The following is a 22966-nucleotide window of genomic DNA, read 5'->3' as shown; positions in this document are numbered from 1 at the left end:
ATCTCATTTACTGCTGAAGAATGTGTCAGGACAATACATGTCTTTTTCAACTTCTATGTCAAGGATTTATGGGAAAACACAGATGGGGTCCAGACCGATTGAGAAAGAAAGATATAGAAGGCAGGATGTGTAGAACGAACACAAAATAAAGTAGAACTGATTCCTACGCCTTAGTCTCACAGGCATCTCAAAGCATATTGCAATCTGTCCGACTGCAGCCAACTGGGAAAAAACCATCAGCCCTGTAGACTCCCATAGACATTACTTAAGAACTGATAGTGTACAAATAATTTACCACTCCTGTCTTCAGCATGTACATCGCCTCACAGAGACTGCTGTGTCATTATTTGAAAAGCCTACCAATTTGCTGCACGCCAGTCTTTTATTTTGGTATAATTGATTTTTGATTTACTCGCCTCTGTGCATCACATAAAAAAAGCAATGGCTTCATTTTACTTGGTGTGGTGGTCATTCGCTTTTTGTCTAAGTGAGCAATTCTTGGCTAGCATAAACTACAGTGAGCGCCAGACAATAGTGAAGTCTGGCTCCTGCAAGACTATCATTGAGTTCCAGTGCCACGTTAAATGAGAAAGTTGGAATTACTAGAAATGCTTATATAGATATAAATTCTTTATGCCTTTTACACATTCTCACCTTTTTATCTCTTTGTTTTAATATCCAGGAAAGCATATGATAACTGCGTAGTTCTGGATGCTCGCATTTGTTACGATGTGGCCAAGCTTATGTCTCTGGAGTCTGAAAGGTAAAGAAATTTACAAGCTGAGTTAAGACAAGATTCAGTCACCATTTTAAGTATTGTACACAAGGAACTTTAGAAAAATAAGGTGCCGATTTGTGTCATTGAGCATTGATATGTACTATGATAGATAGATAGATAGATAGATAGATAGATAGATAGATAGATAGATAGATAGATAGACAGACAGACAGACAGACAGACAGACAGACAGACAGACAGACAGACAGACAGACAGACAGACAGACAGACAGACAGACAGACAGACAGACAGATAGATAGATAGATAGATAGATAGATAGATAGATAGATAGATAGATAGATAGATAGATCTTGCCCAGTCAGATACTTAATTTAGTTATTTATGTTTGTTTGAAATTTTCTATTTTATTTGTTTACATTAACATGTTTTAATGTAAATTGTTACAGGAAAAAGGCAGAACGCAGCAAAAAGTTTTACACGGACCTGATGGCCAAGGAGCACATTCCCAACATGATTACCCCCAAACCCTGCGGCCACCTCTGCTGCTGCATCATCAGTGGCTGCGAGCAGGTCAGTGTCACCCTGAGGCTCATGGGAGTTTCACATGTCACATGCATATAACCTCTCCAGTCACCCCGCCCAATGTGTTTGATCTCATATTAGTACATGAACCATCATGCATTTCACTTCACATTCGAATGTAAATCATGAATGCATAGCCTTTTCCCATTAGACACAAAGTCAGGATGCCCACAGCCGCTGTCTTGCTGCCTGTAATTCCGCTTCATTGTATTTACAGTCATATTAGTCAGGATGATGTACGCTCTGCTGCTGTGAGACATGCTCAACATCAGCGCAGGTATATTCAGCAGCTCCCAAGTGTCCTCATTAGATGAGCATACTTCCAGTTTATCACAAGCCATTTTTCCGTAGCACACATCCCCCCCTTCTGGACATTGACTGTAATGCCTCTCTAGCAAGTTACAGGGAGGACATTTTCCCTTTTGCGCAAAATGCAAAGTAAGTTGATCAAACAGGCCAGAAAATGACATTGCATTGAGGATGGGACCTGTGCCACATCTAGAGACCAGAATATCATATTTTTATTTCATGGGGTCTTTACAACAAAAAGTATTTTAGTAGTGATGTCTAACTCTTGTAATGTTAATCCATTCCTGCAGGAAGAGGCTATCAACTACTACACTAAGCTTGAGGCCAAACTAAAGGAAGAATACAGAAAAGAACGTGAGAAAGTCAACACTAAACCTCTGGGAATGGCTTTTGTTACCTTCCAGAATGAAGCCATGACAGCCCTGTAAGTCTAATAGACATTTTGGTATCTGTGTGTGTTGACACTAACCAAAGTACTGAAAATTATCATGGAAGTACCATTGTATTCTTTGAGGTACCATGATACCTGTTTGTTTGTTTTTTCATTTCCCAGCATCCTGAAAGATTTTAATGCGTGTCAGTGTCATGGCAGTCACTGTCGACGAGAGCCGAAGTCCTCCCCCTTCAGCAACGGGCTCAACACATTCAACTGGACAGTCACATATGCTCCAAATCCACAGAATGTTTACTGGTAACATCCTCATCTTTAATCTCATGAATTTATTATGATTATTTGTAGTTTCACAGTGCTAGACAGGATCCACTTTGGTCAGTTACTTCCTGTGTTAATGGGCAGTTATTGGCCAGAATAAACCGTACATTTATTTATTTTTTACATGCAGGTAAATCTGAAATCGATGATACCATAATATTTCATTGTGGACTGGAAATTGCAAAATGCATATTATTATTAATTTTATTATTATTACTTATATATTGACTAGGGCTTGCCATTTTAAATGCAACTAGGCTATTTTTGGAGAGTGTTAAGTCAAATTTATTTGTAAAGCACTTTTCACAATACACATTGTTTCAAAGCAGCTTTACAAGTATGATGTTAATGTTTATAATATTTTAATATCTTCGTGCCCTATAGTCACATTTAGCAAATTAGAGCTGGGCAACAATATACATTTTTATACGACAATACAAGTAATCAAACAGTTATACAATATATGTATTTGGACATACTTGTATATCCACTTTTTTAAAAAGAGCTGGCCGAGGATATACATTTTGCAACTAAATAAAAATAATCAAGGCAGCTGAGAATTGCTATAGTATACATTGCTTTTCTCAATAGTCACGCATCCAAGATTTGCGAAAGATTAGGGGGCTGTCAAACGATTAATCGCATCCAAAATAAAAGTTTGTGTTTATAATATGTGGGTGCACTGTGTATAATTATTATTTATATATATATATATATATATATATATATATATATAAATACACACACATACTTGTATATATTTAAGAAATATTTTCATGTATATACTGTATATAGATTTATATATAATTTATATTATATATAACTATAAATATTTTTTATATAAATAATATTTGTTTCTTAACTATACATGCATGTGTGTAAATTTATATATATATATACAAAATAATTATACACAGTGCACCCACATATATTATGTAAACACAAACTTTTATTTTGGATGCGATTAATCGTTTGACAGCCCTAATATATATATATATATATATATATATATATATATATATATATATATATAATAGTTTCACATTAATTTATTGTATGTAAAGTAGTAAATAGTAAAGTAGGTTATACTATTTATCCAAATTTTTTTATATACATCACTGGGTGATAATATAGTTCTCAATATCAAGTAGGTCAGATTTGCTATGTAGAAAATGCTGCTTAACGTAAGCGTACTGTATGTATCAAGGTAAAGTTGGATATACTTGCAGTAGTTGTTTAAATTGTTATATATCTTGTATATACCTTGTGCTTTGTTCTCCACAGGGAGCATTTGTCCACTGGTGGCCTCAACTGGTGGCTTCGCTGCCTTGTCATCAACTGCTTTCTCTTCATCTTGCTCTTCTTCCTCACCACCCCTGCCATCATCATCTCCACCATGGACAAGTTCAACGTCACCAAACCCGTGGAGTACCTAAATGTAAGGAGACGGCACATCACAACGCAGTGTGACTAAGGGGGTCATGATTCTGTCACTCATCAACTCCCTACTTTCCTTCTGTCTGTTCCTCCAGAACCCCATCATCACCCAGTTCTTCCCCACCCTGCTGTTGTGGTGCTTCTCGGCCCTTCTCCCCACCATCGTCTACTACTCTGCCTTCTTTGAAGCCCACTGGACACGGTACAATAACAAACCCTCTATATCAATGTCTTTTTTAATGCTAAATATTCTGGTGGACTCATAGAGTATGTGACCTTTGCTCTTCAGATCTGGAGAGAACAGAACCACCATGCACAAATGCTACACCTTCCTCATATTTATGGTTCTGCTGCTGCCATCTCTGGGCCTGAGCAGGTATTTTATCATACCTGGTTTACATCGAAAAGTTAGAACTACAGATGTTATGATGAAAAAAGAGTTATCTCATCTTTTCTGCATATGTTTTAATATATCTTTAAAGAACACTGACTGTTTCGCAATAGCTACTGGATTTCGCATACAAACTATTTAATTTTATCTTAAAAGGGGGTTAAAATAGTTTATTAAGCAACATAATCCTGAATAAACAATCTTTTGACATTGTTGATGTATGCAAGTGTGCTAATTTATAATGATGTATATTTCAATTTGAAATTTTTCAAACACAAATATTGTCTTTTGAGTAAAAAAAAAATCTAAACTGTTTTATCCAGGTAATTTTGGACTGACCTGTTTCTCATTTGCCTTAAACATTTCTTTTGGTCTTTTCCTAAATGCAGTTTGGATGTTTTCTTCCGCTGGCTCTTTGACAAGACATTTCTTGACCAGGCAAAAGTCCGGTTCGAGTAAGGATTTGCAGTTCTAACCATCTGATTTTGATTAAAGGATTTACAAAACATTTGGTTCATGCGCATACATTTTGAGATTGCAGATAGCAAAGTTTTAATGGATTGATTTCTTTTCCTTTAGGTGTGTCTTTCTTCCAGATAACGGAGCTTTCTTTGTGAACTATGTAATCGCGTCTGCTTTCATCGGTAACGCCATGGACCTGTTACGCATTCCTTATTTTCTCATGTACATGATCCGACTGTGTCTGGCACGCTCAGCAGCCGAGAGGCGCAACGTGAAGAAGGTCTGTGTAATTTTCAAGTGTGAACGATACTCTCAGCCTTACTATTATAATCATATAAACATGATTACTAAATATCTCATCTGTTAATGTATTTATTTCTGAATTCCTCTCTTTATGCTCGATAACTCGTATCGTAATGTTGTGATTCACGTGTGGTTGCGTTTTGTTACAGCATCAAGCTTATGAGTTCCAGTTTGGAGCTGCTTATGCCTGGATGATGAACGTTTTCACTGTGGTCATGACCTACAGCATCACCTGTCCAATTATTGTACCATTTGGTGAGTGACGCATTGTGGTGGTGGTTGTTCCACAGGCAAACACCACTTACATCATCTTCAAACAGAGTAAAAACCTGTTTGACTGTCATTTTGTCTGCAGGCCTGATGTATATGCTACTGAAGCACCTGGTGGACAGGTACAACATGTATTATGCCTACCTACCCTCCAAACTGGATAAAAAAATCCACTCTGGAGCTGTCAACCAAGTGGTGGCAGCACCCATCCTCTGCCTCTTCTGGCTGCTCTTCTTCTCTACTGTCCGTACAAGTAAGACACCGCCAAACAGTGGCTCTGTTTTAAACACTAATGTGCTGCCTTCCTACACAGCCTTTTTAGGTGTCAAAAGTCCTATTCGGACGGTAAGTTGTTTCTCATGGGTACGTCTGTAAAAATAAATTTGCATGGGACCTCAGTGACAACTTGCACCAACAACAATGCACCTCGTTCTTAGACCAGCAGCCCATGGGCGAACAGATTGGCGCAAATGCATTTGCCATTTAAACAACGTGGCACAGGACGTGAAAATGATAACTGCGCCGGGCTGAAACTAGCAAAAAACACTTGTTATGATAGGGCCCAATGACTTACTCATTTAGACATTTACCGCCACCTACTGGCGGTTTAGGTTTTTATTAAGAGTATCATTTCATTAAAAAAATCCATTAAAGGCATAGTTCACCCAAAAATGAATATTCTGTCATTTACTCACCCTCATGGCTGTTGATGCATAAAAGTTTATGTGTAATAAATTCTACGTTTAATCAATTGAAAAATTCTTAAGCTAATTTTTGTACACAAAAACCCCCCCCAGTCAAATTTGTCTAAATAATTAGATTAAAAGCCCTAATTTATCTATATAATTAATTAATTTTATGTATATAATATACATACTCACAGTATTGGAGTGGTGAATGTAATATTCTTGTAAACAGTTTCCAGCATGTCAGTAATAAAAGTGTCCATATTTACATTGTGCACACATCACCACAAAGTGCAACGGTTACCATATGGTGCATTTCAGTGGTCAAAAAGGATTATTGTTGAAATTGGGCTTTAGAAACTATACTAGAGATTAACTGCACAAAGATTATTGTCATGTCTCTAACATTTTTTTCTCCCCTGCTTTTTCAATTTTAAAGGTTTTAGCGCTCCAACATCAATGTTTACTTTTGTGGTTCTGATCATCACCATCATCATTTGCCTCTGCCATGTCGTCTTTGGTCATTTTAAATACCTCAGTGCGCACAATTATAAGGTCAGAAACCACTTTATCTAATTTTTCAGTTTTAATACACAGTTTAGCCTAGAACTTCCTCTAATCAGCAAAGTGATCTTCCTGTATTTACAACAGATTGACATGGACGGTGTGGACAATGGACGACCACCAGGTTCATCCCCACCTGTCAAGTCTGTGGTAAGTTTTCATAATCATATTGAGCAAGAAGGAATTTTTGCATCCCTAGTTTTTTTTTTTTTTAAAACGACAAACGACAAAAAAACGACGGGAAAAGAAACGACAAATTTACTGGTCGCACATGTGCAACTGGGTGTAAAATTTAGCCGCACACTCAAATTATGGTCGCAGTCTGGAGCCCTGTGATGTATTGCTATATTGTCAGCTGATTATTTTCTTTACATCTTCACATTCTATCTATTATCAGCAGACGTACGTCGCTCAAGTCTTACAGGACGAGAAGAGCACTGGCGAAGACGAGGGCCAGGCGTCCTCGCAAGATGAGGAAGTGGTGACCGAGGGGGATTTCCAGTCCGGAGAGGACAGCCTTATTGAGAACGAGGTGCATCAGTGACCCATGCCAGGGCCACCCCATGTACTGAACTTAAGAGAAACTAGCAGGAGATCCACTACACCTCACTACACTTACTTGTGTGTGTGAGCGCGTGTGTGTGTGTGTGTGTGCGTGAATCCATCGCAGCTGACAGCTAAAACACTCCTTTATTATTAAGGCTTGGAGACAGGATGGCCAATTGTCAAGAATCTGAAGTGGCTTGTGATTGTACTCCACCTATAAGAAATTGGTTCTTCATAGTTTCATAATTATTCTTTGCAATGTTTTCGTACAGCATTTGGTCAGTACCAAGTTTCTTGCCCTTGTAAGCGCATGTCTCATGTATAGTAAATAATACCAAAAATAGTAATGATGACTAATTTGCCATTAAAATTATGTTATGATGAATTTAAACTGCTATAGTGCTATCTCAGGTGGGCGGATTTCACAAAGACAAATCACAAATCTTTTGCATAGGGAAAAATCTGAATATTTCTTCATTGGTTACATAGGATAATGCTCAATTAATACAATTTGGCAACTGTTAAAAACAGAAAACAAATGTACATGGCAACAGATAACAATTTCTCCATGTTTACCATCTGAGGCCCAAAACATTTCAGTGATGGTGGATTTGATCATTAAGCAAATATTGTGGGAAATCACATATCTTCACAAAGCTTGTTGAATAATAAACATTAATCAGAATGACAGACTGTTGAGTTGAAGTTTTGAGTTTGGCAAGGGAACCAAATATTACTTTCTCGGCCCTGCTGAAATGGCACTATAGCACAATATATTTAAGACATGCAGATTCGTTCACGCAACTTGCCATTCTTCTCTACCAAAGTGAATGTATTTAACATAAAGGCATTACTACTAATGGAAAACTCACACCAGCCTGCTGAATTAACGGATTGTGAGGAAAACAGCCACCGAACGCTGGAAAAGCCAGACTCAAAGGCAATTCGCCATCCCTGTAACCGTTCAAGGTCAAAATCAAACGCATCTCTTCTGCGCATCCAATGATTCGAGAGTTTAAATGTAAACCTTTGCATCTCTAATCCATACTTGCGCTATGCGTGATATGACACTACTTTCTGAATCAGGCATCAAATGGACCAACTTTGTGTTGCTCTACTGTGGAATGTTCTGTCAATAACTGATACTGTAGCAAATTGAACTTCAACGCACAGCAGGTTCCCTATGTGGACCTTAAGGTGGAATTTTTCTTTTTATTATGCATGGGTATGAAATGATGGGTTTTTTTATTGGCGCTAACAAATGATAATGTAGGCATTAACCCTTAAACATATTTTACTACTGTAAAAAAAAAACCATTGAAATGCATTGAAACATGCCCTGAACGCCCTAAAAATTGGGTAATGATGATAGCTAAATCTCATTTGGTCATATAAGCATACGTGTCTTTAATATGGCCTACTTTGTTGCTATTGTGGTGTGTTCCTTCGCGATTTTACAAGAGAACTGGAAATAACAGAATCCATGATATGGTTCGTCTTACCTGTGTGCATTTACTGTACGAGCTGTTCACTGACACAAGCAGTTCTGAGATCATTTGACTGGGTTTATGCATCATTTAGTGGTTGAAATCTGAAAAAAAAAAAAGAATAGTACAATGACCACTATTAATACTTTGTTTGTTTTTTTTTTTTTTGACAACTACACTCTTTATATCTAGTCGTCGCCATGCTCAGACATTTTTGCTACTTTGTCCATTATAAACATATTGCATTTTTGCTCTCTGTGCATTGTTGAAATGCAAGTCAGAACTGGAAACGAAATATTTTTAAGAAAGTTATTGGAGCAGACAAAGGCTGTGCCCGAGTACTTGCTTTAACATCATTTTATTTTCTCTGTCCAGTCCGTAATTTGTTAATCTTTCCTGCTAGTGGACCTAAATAGTTCTCATTGTGTCATTTGTTTACACGAATAGCAATGCAGTGTTTAAACTGTCATTTTCTTGACTTGAACAACAGTCGTCGGGTGTACAGTATGTAAGCTTGTGAATTAGAACACTAGGAAGCTGATCAGTGATCTTTTTAGTTAAATTTATGTATATCACACACTAATCTATCAATCACTGAGGAGCTTTGTAACTTTTAAACGCAAATAACACTGTAGGCTATGCACTTTGTGTCAGATGTGTAACATTATCATGGTGTATGTAACAATTTCAAGCCATTTTTTTTTTTTTAATTGATCTTGTTTGGACAACCAGTAACTGCGGTGCTTTGTACGTCTGACGCTCTTGCTGCTTAGATACTGTAGGTGATGTCCGTATGACTGCATCCTGGATCTGTTTAAGGAAAAACACTGTTCTGAAGCATGATGCAGTGGCAATAATTTATTTATGCATCTTTATGACTTTTCCTGTTTGTTACAGATGTTGTCCACAGTATTTATTTCAGTTGTCTATTATTTTTCCATCTTTTGAATTAACTGGCAATGTTGAACTGGAATGAAGAGGTTAAATCGGTGTAATATTTTTGTAAATAGAAGCATTGCGCTGCTCTTGGAACACTAAACTGTATTTACATTTGTACAGCTTAGACAGCAAAACCGTGTACAGTCGACCATGAATTGTTTGCTTTTGTCCAGTTAGATTTCCCTTAAGATCATACTATGCTTGCGATTGCTGTTTTTAATAGTTTTGTATCTCAACCTCCCCTCAAATGATCTTTTGTACAGTGTCATCTTCAATCTCTTACATGTCTTTGAACAATAAAATACATTTACTGACAAAACCACATCAAGTGTGAAGAAATTCATTATTAGTTTGTGCATGTCATTTATAAATTATAAAAAGAAATGTGCTAATTGTTTCACTTTACTGATTCGTTCTACTTATTTAAAACATAGTATAGTATAGTTTATATTACAGTGAACAGTATGATTATTTATACTGATATCACAATTGAGTTAGTACTTTGTGCTTATGCAGAAATTAATTATAATTTTTAAGCAATTTTCTTTCTGACCAAATGTGTTGTTGATAAACACTACTGACTTTAACTATTAAGTGGATTAACTTAAAACAAACAATTGTACACCCTTTACAAGAAAAAAAAAAGAATTTTAAAGTTTAAATAATGTGGTTTTGAAGTGCTTTTTACCTCCTACGAGGAGTCATGATATCGTTTTATGGCAGCTTTCTTCCCTCTGCCAAGAAACAGTGAGTAGCAATCTTTGACCTCTCATGGTCTTATGGTGGAGTCTTGTGATGTGTCTTCAGACGAGGAAAAACAGGAACAGAGAGCCATAAGCTCTCACGTTTACTCTAATGTTTGATTCACTAACGAATCTTTCATCTGAACCGATTCTTTTCAACTGTAAAGTCGAATAATTCGACTTGTCGTTGGCAAAATGTATTAAAGTGTTTACCAACAATTATATTGAAGGGACAAAGAGATAGAGGTCAAGTACATTAGACTCCATTGTTATATTTCTATAGCTGTATAGAAATGAACTCAAATTGAATTAAAAAAACTGTCGGTATGAAGCTGATATAACCATATTAACAGCGCTCTAGTCGTGTTATTTTTAAATTCACATTACCTATATAAAAAGAATCTTCTTATGACGATACTCTCAAAGAATATTTTCATGTATTTTAAAAGTTATTGAAGTAATGCGTTGTAAGGGAAGCCCGCGCTTACAGAATCACGCCGTCCCAGACGCTCTAGACAGCGCCGCGCGCGCGCGCGCTCTCCAATTAGTTCAACGGCTTTTGCGCGTGCCCATATCTAATGTTCACAACATTTAAATGATATAACGTTACCGTACTTAAGTGACTCGATTGGCAGGTGAAAATATTTTTGTTTGTCAACTGTGCTTGTTTTTTCCCTAACGTAAGCAAATAATGCTCCACAAACGTTGTACACAAAATGTAGTCGATCAAAATATATTAAAAAATTTTTTAAGTAATTTAGAAATGAATCTTCATAACCTAATAGTGATAACAAACCAATAAACAGCGGTTTTACAACAGAAATAAAACGTAACAAAATAAATTCCGACTGATGTTTTTTCTGATGACACTTCTGAGTGACGACGAATCAGTTCACCGAAAGGGAACCGATTCTCTTAAATGAATCGAACTCTCTTTTGAGCATTTCAGTTTCATGTACCGGTGTTACGGATCAACTGGGGATCATGTTAACTGGGGACGCGCGCGTGCACGCAGACAGTTTTACCTGGATTTCCAGCAGATGTTAAACGGTGACAGATTCGTCACAGCTATTTTTTCACTGAGCAGATTTCCAAAGCTTTCCATTTTATTGTTAAATGTTTGCATCATATTTTGGCTCTGTTGTTTACTCTGCGCTGCTCCGCTGTATGTTTCAGACGCCTTTAAGGGAAGTTTTAATGTGCTTTAATTTCGCGACACACAGAGCACGCCCACATTATTTTTTTACATTAGTTTCAATAAAATTTGTATCTGATGACAACTGTAAATATATTAAATAAATTATACTATTGACATTGTGTATTTGCAGTGCTTGTGTATTCGCAGATTATTGTTATGATGCCAATTTGTGGCTTAATTAAAATTGAGCAGCAATACTGCTGTGGTTAAAGGGACATGTCAAGCATTTATTTATTTATTATTTATGAATTTTAATGTTTCTGAGGAATGAGTTAAAACATAAAGCATACAGTACACTCCATAAATGTTCATAAAGAGTGGTGAAAATTGATAAGCCATATAGCTTATGGATCCAGTGATTTACCCACAGCATTTATAGGGAATGTTCAACAAACATATTCATTAGCTAACTGTTAGCTAATGAATATGTTTGTTGAACATTCCCTATAAATGTTAAACAGCTAAACAGACCTATGAAAGCAACAAAAGAAAGAAAAAAATAGGCAAATGTGCATGCATGCAGCCAGGACAGCTTTTTTGCCATCTGTGAAGGTCTGACCACACAGTCTCACCTTCTGAACATTCAATCTAAGGAAGGATGAACAAACTATAGAATAAGTTAGAATTACATGCTAATGAAGAACAGTTACTTGTTTTGCAATGTGTATAATTTTTTCTTACCCATTGGCCAGTTTGGCCTTACTGCTCTCCATCTCATTTAAATCATGGTATATTAGAAAATAAATGTCAGTTGTATTACCTTTCTATAGTAAGAGCAATTTAACACACAATCACCCTTCACTGAGAAATGTTCACATCTCCTCTTAGTGTTCCTTTATTGAGCAGCTGCCAAATAATGGTTATCCTACAAAGTTTTTGATTTGTGTAACTTTAATTGCATCAATTTGCTGTGGTAGTCTATGGCCTAACAACAATGACACCAGTAACAATAATGACACTTAATTTATAGACCTTTTGAGCACTGGCATAATTTATATTACATAAAAAGTTGCCCAAACACATTATATTTTATTTATAAAACTCATAGACTATTCTGTAATATTTCTTTTGTTAAAGATGTCAGCAAGTAAACAATAAAGCATTTCGTATTGTTTTAGAGAGGGTCATGACATTCATGTGAGGTGACAAATGATTAAGAGGTTAGTGATGTAGGTGAAAATTAGACATAGGCTAGAGAATATCAGGCCTATACTGTATATTTGTAATAAGTCATCATCACAATATCATATGTTCTGCTTATTTCAGTAATACACTCTGTGTTTTTCACAGGACTTTAATCACTAAAGACAAAGTGTTCTCTAAATGTCCAATACAAGACATTAGAAAGGCTACACAACATTCAAGTTTATGCTACTGAGCATAATGTACAATGTTTAAGCAACTTTGCATTTCAAGGTACACATTCTAAAGTCTTATAAGTTCTTGCTTTCCCTGGGAATTGAACCCTCGACTCTGGTGTTGCGCACACAACACTCTACTATTTGAGCTACATGAATGCTCAATTCCATGTTTTGATGGTTGATCAAATGATTACATGCTTATACAAATATGCAGTAGTAAATACAAAATTCTTCTGAAAGAAACAAAGAAATTATTTTTTATTTTATGAATCTTTTGAAAATGTTACATTAAGTTCATGAGATAATTAACTTCATGATATATATGATACGGACGCGTCACAGCTGGTTGTTCAAAAAAGAGATCTAAATATCATCAGAGTAAAATAAGCTGATAAGATAAAAATAATTGATCCATTTTAAAATTAGGCTATATATGCTGATCGAAAAATGCAACTTGTTGAAAAAATGTAAATGACTTTGCAATTTATGTTTCTTTTAGGTAGCCTACTTTAACTTAATCTAACGTTACATCTGTTGTTATTTGTGATTAGAACTCATGACAACACAAGTGCGCTGACAAGTCTGTTCATCCAATGAAAGCGAATGACCCTTGTTAACATGGGCGTGGTTTCTGAGCTTGGCACTAAAGTATGCTAAACTTCTTTGAAAATGCGTCAAATACAAAGGAATATCATACACTGCAAAAACAAAGCGCTTTATTTGCATACCGTGTACTGGTAACTGGTGAAATATTCGTTTTTATCGGTGAAAAATAGGGCACGAATCTGTCGCTGTTAACATCTGCTGGAAATCCAGGTAAAACTATTTGCGTGCACGCGCGCGTCCCCAGTTAACATGATCCCCAGTTGATCCGTAACACCGGTAATTCATTTTCTCAAACTCTGGGGGTGTAGTTTAAGGTTGTGGAAGAATATGGAGGGTGTTGAGACGTGGAGAACTCCACTATGCCTTTCATTTGGGTGTTCAAAGAGGATATCGTGCCTTCCTTTTGTATTTTAGGGTGTTTACAGCTTGAATGTGCGTCAAGAGGTTTGATCGGAAGGGCTGAATAACAGAAGCAAGCATGGACGGAGCTTGGGGTGTTATTCTCATATCTCTGGCAATGTTCGTGGGATGTTTCGTGCTCGGGATAATTCCACTATTGATCAATTTATCAGAGGTAAGATGATTCACATTCAACAAGTGTTGTTTATGCACTACTGTAAAACAGAACATAACGGGATACATAACGTTACAGACGACAAAGCAATATATCAAATGCAGAACAAAACAAAGTGTTAAATGCACTATATGTGCATTGTTGCATGCGTTATAAATGAAGTTAAGCTGTATCATTAAGGTTTTTACTATAGCTTGTACTTTAATCTGTGGATTTGCGTTCAGGCACGTACCGTTGCTGCTTTTTCTGCACGTGATATTTCTGGATCTAAAAAATATCTGGGCTGTAGCAAACCGTTCAAATTTATATATTTTGAGTTGAATGTCATCGTACAAAAAAACATACTGTGGTATGGTAAGATTACCATGTTCATGTGGTATTTCAAATATTACCATGTCAACACTGCAATATTCTGGTACATTTTTGTCAGTGTCATACTATAAACCATGTAAGTCCATGACTATTGACAGCTAATGCAGTAACTGTCTATTTTGACATTGAAATGCAAGTTTAAAGTTACTTAAAGACATTTTTTCCACCCTTACAGCACAAGCTAAAGTTGATAACTGTGTTGGGGGCGGGGCTTCTATGTGGCACTGCCCTGTCAATCATCATCCCAGAGGGGGTGGAGCTAGTGCAGGAGTCATGGAAAGGTAAGACTGGACATCTTCCTCTGTTTTATTCACTTCTCTATCAGGGAATAGATATGCAGAGTCATGCACACTCTTTTTCTTTGTTTACTTTTATGCAAAGTCATTTAAATGGTAACCCCATATTCAGCAGGCCATGATCAATTACGTTTGCAAATACATGTTTTCTCCTCCTCCACTATAGACTGGTATTGCTCCACTATGGATTGGAATCAAAATATATCTGGATCAAATTCAACACTTCATCTAGTCGAAAAAAAAGGTCTGCGTCCTCATTTCTTCATAGGAGTCTCTCTCGTCCTGGGCTTTACGCTCATGTTTATGGTGGATCAGATTGCCAACTACTGCTCCATGAACGGTACCTCAATCATAAACTTATCATCATAAACACAGTTCTATAATTATACTGTATTATTGGCTGTGTTCAGAATAGAAATTTATAGTGTAGGTTCCCTTATATTGTTTTTAATCATTTTTGAAATATTATACAACAAAAGATTTTATGACAGAGTTATGACAGATACAGAACATTATTTTGCATTTTTAATCCAACTTCTTTGAAAAAAAAAAAAAATCCTAACTTTTGGGGTTACATGACTTCAATTTGAGAAATATTTAGGTCATATTTCACCTCAAAATCAAAACAGAATTATAATAAATTGCACTTTGGATAAAGATTAGGTCTATTTTGTAGACCCGATTAAAGGGTTAGTTCACCCAAAAATGAAATTCTGCCATTGCTGAATTCTCTAGCAGAACTCAAATTATGTTTTTGATGAAATCTGAGATTTCTGTCCCTCTATTGACATTGCCTACCACTGTGAGACGCTTCAAAAAGATCGTAAAAATAATAGAAATCTCTCAGATTTCATCAAAAAGATCTGCAATTGTGTTCTGAACATGAAAAAAGTTAGTGTTTTGGAACGACATGAGGATAATTAATTACAGAATAATTTTTTTTTTTGGGTGAATTAAGATTTTGTCTTCAATTCTCAGTAGTTCAGTGTAATGTGCCAAATTGAAGTCTTAGTATATTATTGAAAACATAAAGCAAGCATGCATCATGAATTTAATTTATTCCATTTGCCCGCACACAGACACAATGAAGTCTGCGGAAAGACAGCCCGGTGTGAAATGCTCTCTTGAGAATATTTCTGTTTGTCCTGTTTCCCAGAATCCCGAGTGCGCTTGCACAGTGGCAACAGTGTTACTGCCACCCTGGGTCTGCTTATTCACGCCGCAGGTAACAAGGGCCTCAATGCCGCTATTGTGTTCCCACATAAAACAGATTACATTACAGCGAATCATGTCCTGAGGATGATTATTCAAGTCAGTAACAATGGGTTTTAAATAATCTTCCGTTGTGTGTGTATCACAGCATCTGTCCTATAATTACCAAAAAGGGACACAATTTAGCAACTAAAAACAGCCTGAACTCATTGTCTGGTTTGGTGTTGCATTTCTGTTTTCACATAAAGAGAATAATGATGCCTCAGTTGGTTTGGTTGCAGTGTTTTGGCTTGTCTGAAGAGATGCCCACAGCTTGTGAGGTTTATTTGCATGACATTCACATTGTTTCTCTCTCTCTATAGCTGATGGTGTCGCTCTGGGTGCAGCTGCCGCCTCATCGCAGGTGTCCGTGCAGGTCGTCGTGTTTTTTGCTGTCATTTTGCACAAGGTGAGACTTCACTGGTATCGGTCTTTCTGATAGTCACTGCTGAGTCAAGTGACTCTAACACCAAGATCATGGGTTCGATTCCCAGCATGAACTGATCAAATCTATTCCTCAAATTCAATGATAGTCGCTTTGGATAAAAGTGTCTGCCAAATGCACAAATGCAAATGTAAAACTATTAACATATCCACAAAATTCTGAATCTAAGAAAAACTAATTATATTATAGTCTTTAAAATAGGGATGGGCAACGATTAATCGTGATTAATCGCATCCAAAATAAAAGTTTGTGTTTACATAATATATGTGTGTGTGGTGGTGTGTATAATTAATTTGTATATATAAATACCCACACATGCATGTATATATTTAAGAAATATGTGCATGTATATATTTTATATATATTTATTCACAATTAATATTATATATAAATATAAATATTTGATATATTAATAACAAATTTTTCATAAATATATACATGCATGTGTGGGTATTTATATATACAAATTAATTATACACACTGCACACACATATATTATGTAAACACAAACTTTTATTTTGGATGCGATTAATCGTTGCCCATCCCTACTTTAATATAATAATATCCACAATGGCTCACTCGATTTAGTGATTTAGTAATAATAATTAGGGTTGCTTTCAATTTAACATAGAAAACACTTTAGAAAAAAACGTGTGAAAATGATCATAATGAATCAAACTATTTCTCTCTAAAGCTACTTTCCACAATACTAATCAATGCTTTACTTATCTAACACAGTAATGACTTTGAATGTGCATTGCGCAACATTTCATGTTAAAAATACCATACATGCTTAAAGGAGTAGTTCACTTTTAAAAACACAATTTACTCAAAAGCAAAAGTTTTTTTTAAAGTGAACTACTCCTTTAAATGATTTTTTTGGGGGGTCATTTGCAAATAATTCACTTAATTAATCAGCACATCATGTAATTAATTCGATGTTTTTAAAATTATCACTTGACAGCTCTAATAATAATACCATATAATGTTAGCCAATCGTAAAAAAAACCTTACGACCTTGAAAACCTTGTCCACTGCCATGCATTGGTTTCCAGTTAACATACAATTATCTTGCTTTATTCAATACAAATTCTCTCTCTCTCTCGCTCTCTCTCTTTTAGGCTCCAGCCGCGTTTGGTCTTGTGTCTTTCCTCATGCACGCAGGTCTGGAGAGGAAGACTATTCAGATGCATTTACTGGCATTTTCCGCTGCTGCGCCACTGATGGCCATCAGCACTTACTTCATCCTTAGTGCGGTGAGAGACCCTGTTCTCTTTATTCATTCCTTGAAACTTAGGCCCTGTTTTGTTTTCACCTGATATTAAGATGCGTTTTGGCCGATCGGATCACTTTTAGATGAGGGTTTACACCTGGTGTTTTAATCCATCTCTTTTGTCCACTTTAACCACTTCTGTCCTGATTTCTTTAAGGGGAGGGTCTATGGGCGGATAAATGTATGTGTTTTTTCAGAACTTTTTGATCTAATGGACAAAATAAGCTCATGCAATTTACATATGAACGCGACCGGAGACAACAGAAAAACACACGAGCATCAGCTTTAGTTTCTGCTCTGACAACCACAAGTCCAGGCGAACGCTGTGAGTGTGTGTTAGAATTCAGGAATGGTACGTTTTTCGTCTTCAAACCAAACTTGTGTCTCCAGCCGACAGTTTAAATCCCCTCTGGCTAGAGCGCTTCCCATAATGTTTATGCTTGGCGGAGAGTAAGCATCTTTTGTGGCTGTTCAAACACATGCGGCCGGATTTCTTCCATAGTGTAAACGCTCATGCAGTCGAATGTGTTTGAGCAGCCACAAAAGACGATCCGTGGAAGCAGTCAAAAGTGGACAAAACCTTTTAGACCCTGTTTATAAAGGCTGAATTTTTGAAGCTGCTATGTTTGTTTCTAATAAGTTACTAGATAAAAATGTTTGTGGTGTGAGTGTGTGAACATTACATTACAGTAGTAAACCTACATATTTTCCCTTTAATTCTTCTGTTGTTATTTATTTTTGTACTGATCTAAAATAAGTAATATACTTTTTTAAAATCTTTTGCAGTCTAATGGCTCGTCCCAGAGCCGTCTGAGCACTACGGGCATTGGAATGCTGTTCTCAGCTGGGACTTTCTTGTATGTGGCCACAGTTCATGTTCTGCCTGAAATCAACAGCAGAGGGCAGCAGAGCTCCACTCACCTCTACCATCATGCGGGATCTGGATCCTACCAGCACCAGGGCGGTCTGGGCATCACGGAGAGCCTCACTCTCATCCTGGGCATGGGACTGCCCGTGCTGTTGGCCCTCGGACTGCCAGATGATTGACCTGTAAAAACAATCGGACAGGCAGATATGTGACGTGCAATGATTTATATATTTTTATAAAGATTTGAGAATGGTTTTTGTGTTTTGTTTGATCATAAGTGTTGTGAAACTTCCCACATGGTCAGTTTAAACTCTTCATTTGTTTTTGGTTTTTGCCGTGCTGGTATATATGTGCAGTTATGGTCCGACTTTGGTCATTTGTCGCCTCCACACTGTCATATTGAATCAAAGAAAAAAAGATTGATATTTACATTCTTATACCTAGAATCAAATTATATTTTCTCTTACAGCTGAAGTCATTTTTTCTCACTGCAATAAATAAGTGCAATACAGTGCTTTTTTTCCAAAGATTTAAAAAATATTGTTGCTTTTTGTTTTTTGTATTTTATTAAACCAAGAATGCCTTATATTAGTATAAACCAATATTTATGCTTAGAATTACAATGCAGTGCAAACTTGATATGGCACGACAGTCTCTCTGGTACGTGACAATCTATTAAAAGCCATTTAAAGCTACTGTTTGTGTGCATTTTTAAACTGAATCCTGGTTGTAAGCCTAAACTTGACAAAAACTGCAAAGTTGTCCCTCAAATCTGATTGGTTGATTGGAATGTTGTTCCAGGATCAACAAAGATGAACTTGTTGAAATGGTCTGTTGCTGATAAATAGCTATTGATACACCAATAGATGTGCATTGTTAGACTATATTTATCTTAAACCTGCAATTTTAGTGATGATCTTTTTAGTAACTTAACGCAAGAATGCCCTGACTGAGTTTGCAATTAGCAATAGTACTGGCCAAGCACAATATGAATGTTTCTTACTAGTGCTGTTAAATCGATTAACGAACACACACACATATATTTATGAACAAGCTTTTATGTTAGATGCGTTTAATCAAGATTAATTGATTTGACAGCACTATTTCTAACCAAGTTGGTCTCGAATTTGTCAATGAAAAAAAAAAGAGAAATATTGTGAAATATTCCAAAACTTTATTGGTGAATAAAGCATTCAGAAATCACATTATTTGTTCAAATAAAAGTCAATAAATAAATAAATTCTCTATATAATAAATACATGGCCTGTCTTTGGTGAAGTCTAAAAGCGTATTAATCATCTTTTGACTTAAAGTCCCCGTGAACCGGAAGTTGCAAACGATTTTTCTCCAGTGCAGTGACGTATTTCCAAGTGAAACGGAATATTAAACAGAGGGCAGGGTTTTACTCTAGCGCTCCTCCTCTCCATCTCTCGCTCATAGCAAACTAACGGTTTGAGGGGAGTGGTTAAGCGTTTCCCCACCCAAACTGTGAAGCCTACGTCATCAGAAAAAGAAACCGTTCCAGACCGGAAGTAACTTTTCAGATTTTGATTAAAGATTACTAAAGTAAAACATTTTTTTTAATATATATTCACTTGCACGGATTAATTGTTCACCACAAGACTAGTAATATGCGCTAACAAAGTAAATAGGTTCAATTTTGATTTCACGGGGACTTTAATAAATACATTTATCAGCACTGTAAACACCTCATTTGTATGAAAAAAACAGACATAAAACTAGTCTAATACTTGTGCTGGAAGCTGGATTTCCATTTATAAACTAGTTTGGCTGCATTAATACTATTGTAATTTGATTATCACCAGTCGGACTAACTCGGTAGCGCTCGTCATAGTTTCAGGCGACCCACGTGAGCGTTCAGCTCTGCTTCTCGAGCCATCTGGTCAAAGCTGCGCCGGGACGTCTGCTCCCTCACCCTGTCCCGCATGTAGCAGGAGGCGTGAGCCACTTTTCGGCTCCTCTCCATGACCTCTGCCCTCTCCTTCAGCAGCTTCTCCCTGCGCTCGTCCTTCTGCGTCACGGCCTCGCATCTTTGCTCCCACCGCGCTTTCAACTCCTCCAGGACTCGGTCTTGTAGTCTGCGATGATTCATTTCCTTCTCCTGGTTTTCTCGCCTGACGCGCTGAGCTCTGCGACTCCGCTCCTCCTGCGCCTGACGCACGGCGTTCTCCATCCTCATCTGGCACCGTTTCACCAGCGTTTGCTTCTGCTCCACCCAATCCCTGTTCTCCCTCTCCAGCCGCTCCTGCACCGTCCGCATCTGCTCCTCCTCCTTCAGCGCACGCAGCCGCATCTCCTGCACGCGCGCCTCCACCTGCACTTCATGATTCTCCGAGGAGCGCTGCAGCTTCCGCTCGAGTCCGTTTCTCCTCAGCTCCTTCTCCGCGTGCTCCCGCTCCTCGGCCTCCTTTTTCAGGAGGAGGTGCTTGAGAAGCTCCCTCTCGTTCTCTTGCTTGATTCTCCTCCGTTCTCTCTTGTCCTGCGTTCGCTTGCTCCTCATCGCAAGCTGTTCTTTCTCACGCGCCGCCTGCAACTCCGTCTCTCGCTGCGCCTCCTTGTTGCGCTCCTTCTCCTGCCGGAGCCTCTCCTGGTAGCGCTTGCGTTCTTTCGCTTCCCTGTTTGCCACGTTATGATTGAACCTGCGTTGAGTTTGTTGCTCCTCTGCAAGTCTTCTCCAGCGCTCCTCCTGTTGAAGCGTCTCTCGTTTGCGTTGCTCCGTAAGAGCGGCCTCCTGTTCCTCTCGACGCCTCCTTCGCTCCTCCAAGTCCTCCTGCCAGCGACGGATATGTCGTAGAAGCTCTTTTCGCTTCTTTTGCTCCAAGCGAGCTCTCCGCGCCTCCTCACGCCTCCTCTCCTCCTCACGATTTTGCTCCTCGAACTTGCTCTGCCGTAAGCGGAACTGCTCCTCTTCATGCTTGGCCAGCATCAATGAGGCAATCTTATGATCTTTTTCCGGGATTCTGATGCACAGTTTGCGACTGATCTCCTGCGTGAGGCTTTTTAGTCGGCGCTCCGTCGCTGGAGAACGTCTGAGGTCGGCCAGACTGAAACTGTAGGGGAACCTCTGAGCGTGTGTGGTCGTAAACCTGTCTGAGATGGTGATCGCAGACTTTGAATGAGCACGGTCATCTGTGAAGCTTGGATCACTGGGACTTTTGGCTTTGGAGTCGGTGCTTAGACTCTCAGCTTTGTGTTCTAGGACGGTTTCCAGGGCTGTGAAGGGTTTTACAGATGACTTGCTATTCCAGCCCTCTCGTATGATCCGCTCTCTCTCCTCTTGACACAAGCGCAGTCGTTCTCTTCTTCCTTTCTCGTACTCCTCATATAATTCAGTCACTTCCTCCATAGAGGACTCCAGGTTTTCATCAATAACATCTGTGAGGGATCTGAACAGCAGATCAACAGGTTTAACTCCCAGTCTTGCACAGGATTCAAGTGAACGTGGACTTGTCAGAACATATCTGCTGTCTTTAGCTTCGGGAGAGTTAAAATTATCCAAATCCAAATGCAGGATTGGTGAAATTGGTCTAATATGCTCCATTAACACCTCGGTTTAATATAATAAGCGCGTTTGATCGGGTTTACTAATCCGTCATATTAGTCGAGACAAAAATAAAATGTGTTTTAATACATTTTTAGTCTACGTTTTTGATTTTTGTAATACTTATTGGCGCCTGAACCTGCTCTTCAAAACCTCGGACGCTTCTCGGATCACCATAGCAGCGCAGGAACGTCACCGGAACTGTGTTCAAGCTTATGGGAATTCAAAACAGCGCCATCTTGCGACCAGGCGTTTACAGTGTCACGACATTCAGCAAAACAAACAGTACCGGTACTTTTCTAGCAAATGCAGTACGTTTGGTTGTAAATTACAGAAAAATCGATAAAGTGTTGAAAATAAAGTCAATAGTATAATAGTGGAACATGTTGATAGTTAATGTAATGAACTACACCTACCTGTGATCTTGAGGAGAACTGCAAAATGATCACCTAATCTTAAGAGAAACCGTCCTTGCACGACATTTTGGGTCGATTTTTTTGTCTAATGAAATATTCAAATAACCTCTTCGTATATGAAATTGCCATGAAAGCATTGGCTCGTATCGCATTAAACAGAATATCATTAAAGTCCCCGTGAAATCAAAATTGAACCTATTTACTTTGTTAGCGCATATTACTAGTCTTGTGGTGAACAATTAATCCGTGCAAGTGAATATATATTAAAAAAATGTTTTACCTTAGTAATCTTTAATCAAAATCTGAAAAGTTACTTCCGGTCTGGAACGGTTTCTTTTTCTGATGACGTAGGCTTCACAGTTTGGGTGGGGAAACGCTTAACCACTCCCCTCAAACCGTTAGTTTGCTATGAGCGAGAGATGGAGAGGAGGAGCGCTAGAGTAAAACCCTGCCCTTTGTTCAATATTCCGTTTCACTTGGAAATACGTCACTGCACTGGAGAAAAATCGTTTGCAACTTCCGGTTCACGGGGACTTTAATAAAGATTAATAAAGCAAAAACAACACATTCCGT

General features: G+C 37.7%; 3 protein-coding genes across 5 annotated transcripts in view; 2 read left to right on the top strand and 1 right to left on the bottom strand.

Annotated features, from left to right (window-relative positions):
- tmem63ba (transmembrane protein 63Ba) overlaps positions 1–9750 on the top strand; it is a 32345-nt gene extending 22595 nt beyond the window's left edge. For 2 of the 3 annotated variants that reach the window (XM_039672272.2, XM_039672270.2), the window contains 14 exons: positions 683–763; positions 1187–1310; positions 1922–2055; positions 2185–2322; positions 3628–3781; positions 3876–3982; positions 4070–4156; positions 4561–4626; positions 4751–4913; positions 5086–5191; positions 5292–5459; positions 6332–6447; positions 6544–6606; positions 6854–9750. In XM_039672272.2, coding sequence (XP_039528206.1) covers positions 683–763; positions 1187–1310; positions 1922–2055; positions 2185–2322; positions 3628–3781; positions 3876–3982; positions 4070–4156; positions 4561–4626; positions 4751–4913; positions 5086–5191; positions 5292–5459; positions 6332–6447; positions 6544–6606; positions 6854–7000 — 1654 coding nt within the window. In that variant the 3' untranslated portion in view covers positions 7001–9750. The remainder of the gene's footprint in view (positions 1–682; positions 764–1186; positions 1311–1921; positions 2056–2184; positions 2323–3627; positions 3782–3875; positions 3983–4069; positions 4157–4560; positions 4627–4750; positions 4914–5085; positions 5192–5291; positions 5460–6331; positions 6448–6543; positions 6607–6853) is intronic. The other variant, XM_039672271.2, reaches the window with a different exon arrangement.
- A 3908-nt stretch (positions 9751–13658) lies between these two features.
- unm_sa35587 (un-named sa35587) lies at positions 13659–18668 on the top strand. The gene is made up of 7 exons (XM_039672269.2): positions 13659–13910; positions 14458–14563; positions 14745–14918; positions 15735–15803; positions 16153–16238; positions 17396–17530; positions 18334–18668. The coding sequence occupies exons 1-7, from the start codon at positions 13815–13817 to the stop codon at positions 18592–18594; spliced, it is 927 nt and encodes a 308-aa protein (XP_039528203.2). The 5' UTR covers positions 13659–13814; the 3' UTR covers positions 18595–18668.
- Positions 18669–20179: 1511 nt separating this feature from the next.
- On the bottom strand, positions 20180–22094 carry LOC120479629 (uncharacterized). Its single transcript, XM_089116763.1, has one exon. It carries the CDS (start codon positions 21975–21977, stop codon positions 20265–20267), a length of 1713 nt encoding a protein of 570 aa, XP_088972889.1. The 5' UTR covers positions 21978–22094; the 3' UTR covers positions 20180–20264.
- Positions 22095–22966: the final 872 nt, after the last annotated feature.

This window comes from Pimephales promelas, chromosome 11, assembly GCF_988280905.1.
Source record: "Pimephales promelas chromosome 11, fPimPro1.hap1.1, whole genome shotgun sequence".
In the NCBI taxonomy this organism is placed as follows: Eukaryota; Metazoa; Chordata; class Actinopteri; order Cypriniformes; family Leuciscidae; genus Pimephales; species Pimephales promelas.
This window is presented reverse-complemented; position numbering and strand designations above follow the sequence as displayed.

Coding starts and splice junctions, on each gene's coding strand:
- LOC120479629 (XM_089116763.1), bottom strand. CDS start 21,977: ATGGAGCATATTAGACCAATTTCACCAATCCTGCATTTGGATTTGGAT.
- unm_sa35587 (XM_039672269.2), top strand. CDS start 13,815: ATGGACGGAGCTTGGGGTGTTATTCTCATATCTCTGGCAATGTTCGTG. Junction 13,911..14,457: donor TATTGATCAATTTATCAGAG/GTAAGATGATTC, acceptor CCACCCTTACAG/CACAAGCTAAAGTTGATAAC. Junction 14,564..14,744: donor AGTGCAGGAGTCATGGAAAG/GTAAGACTGGAC, acceptor CCTCCACTATAG/ACTGGTATTGCTCCACTATG.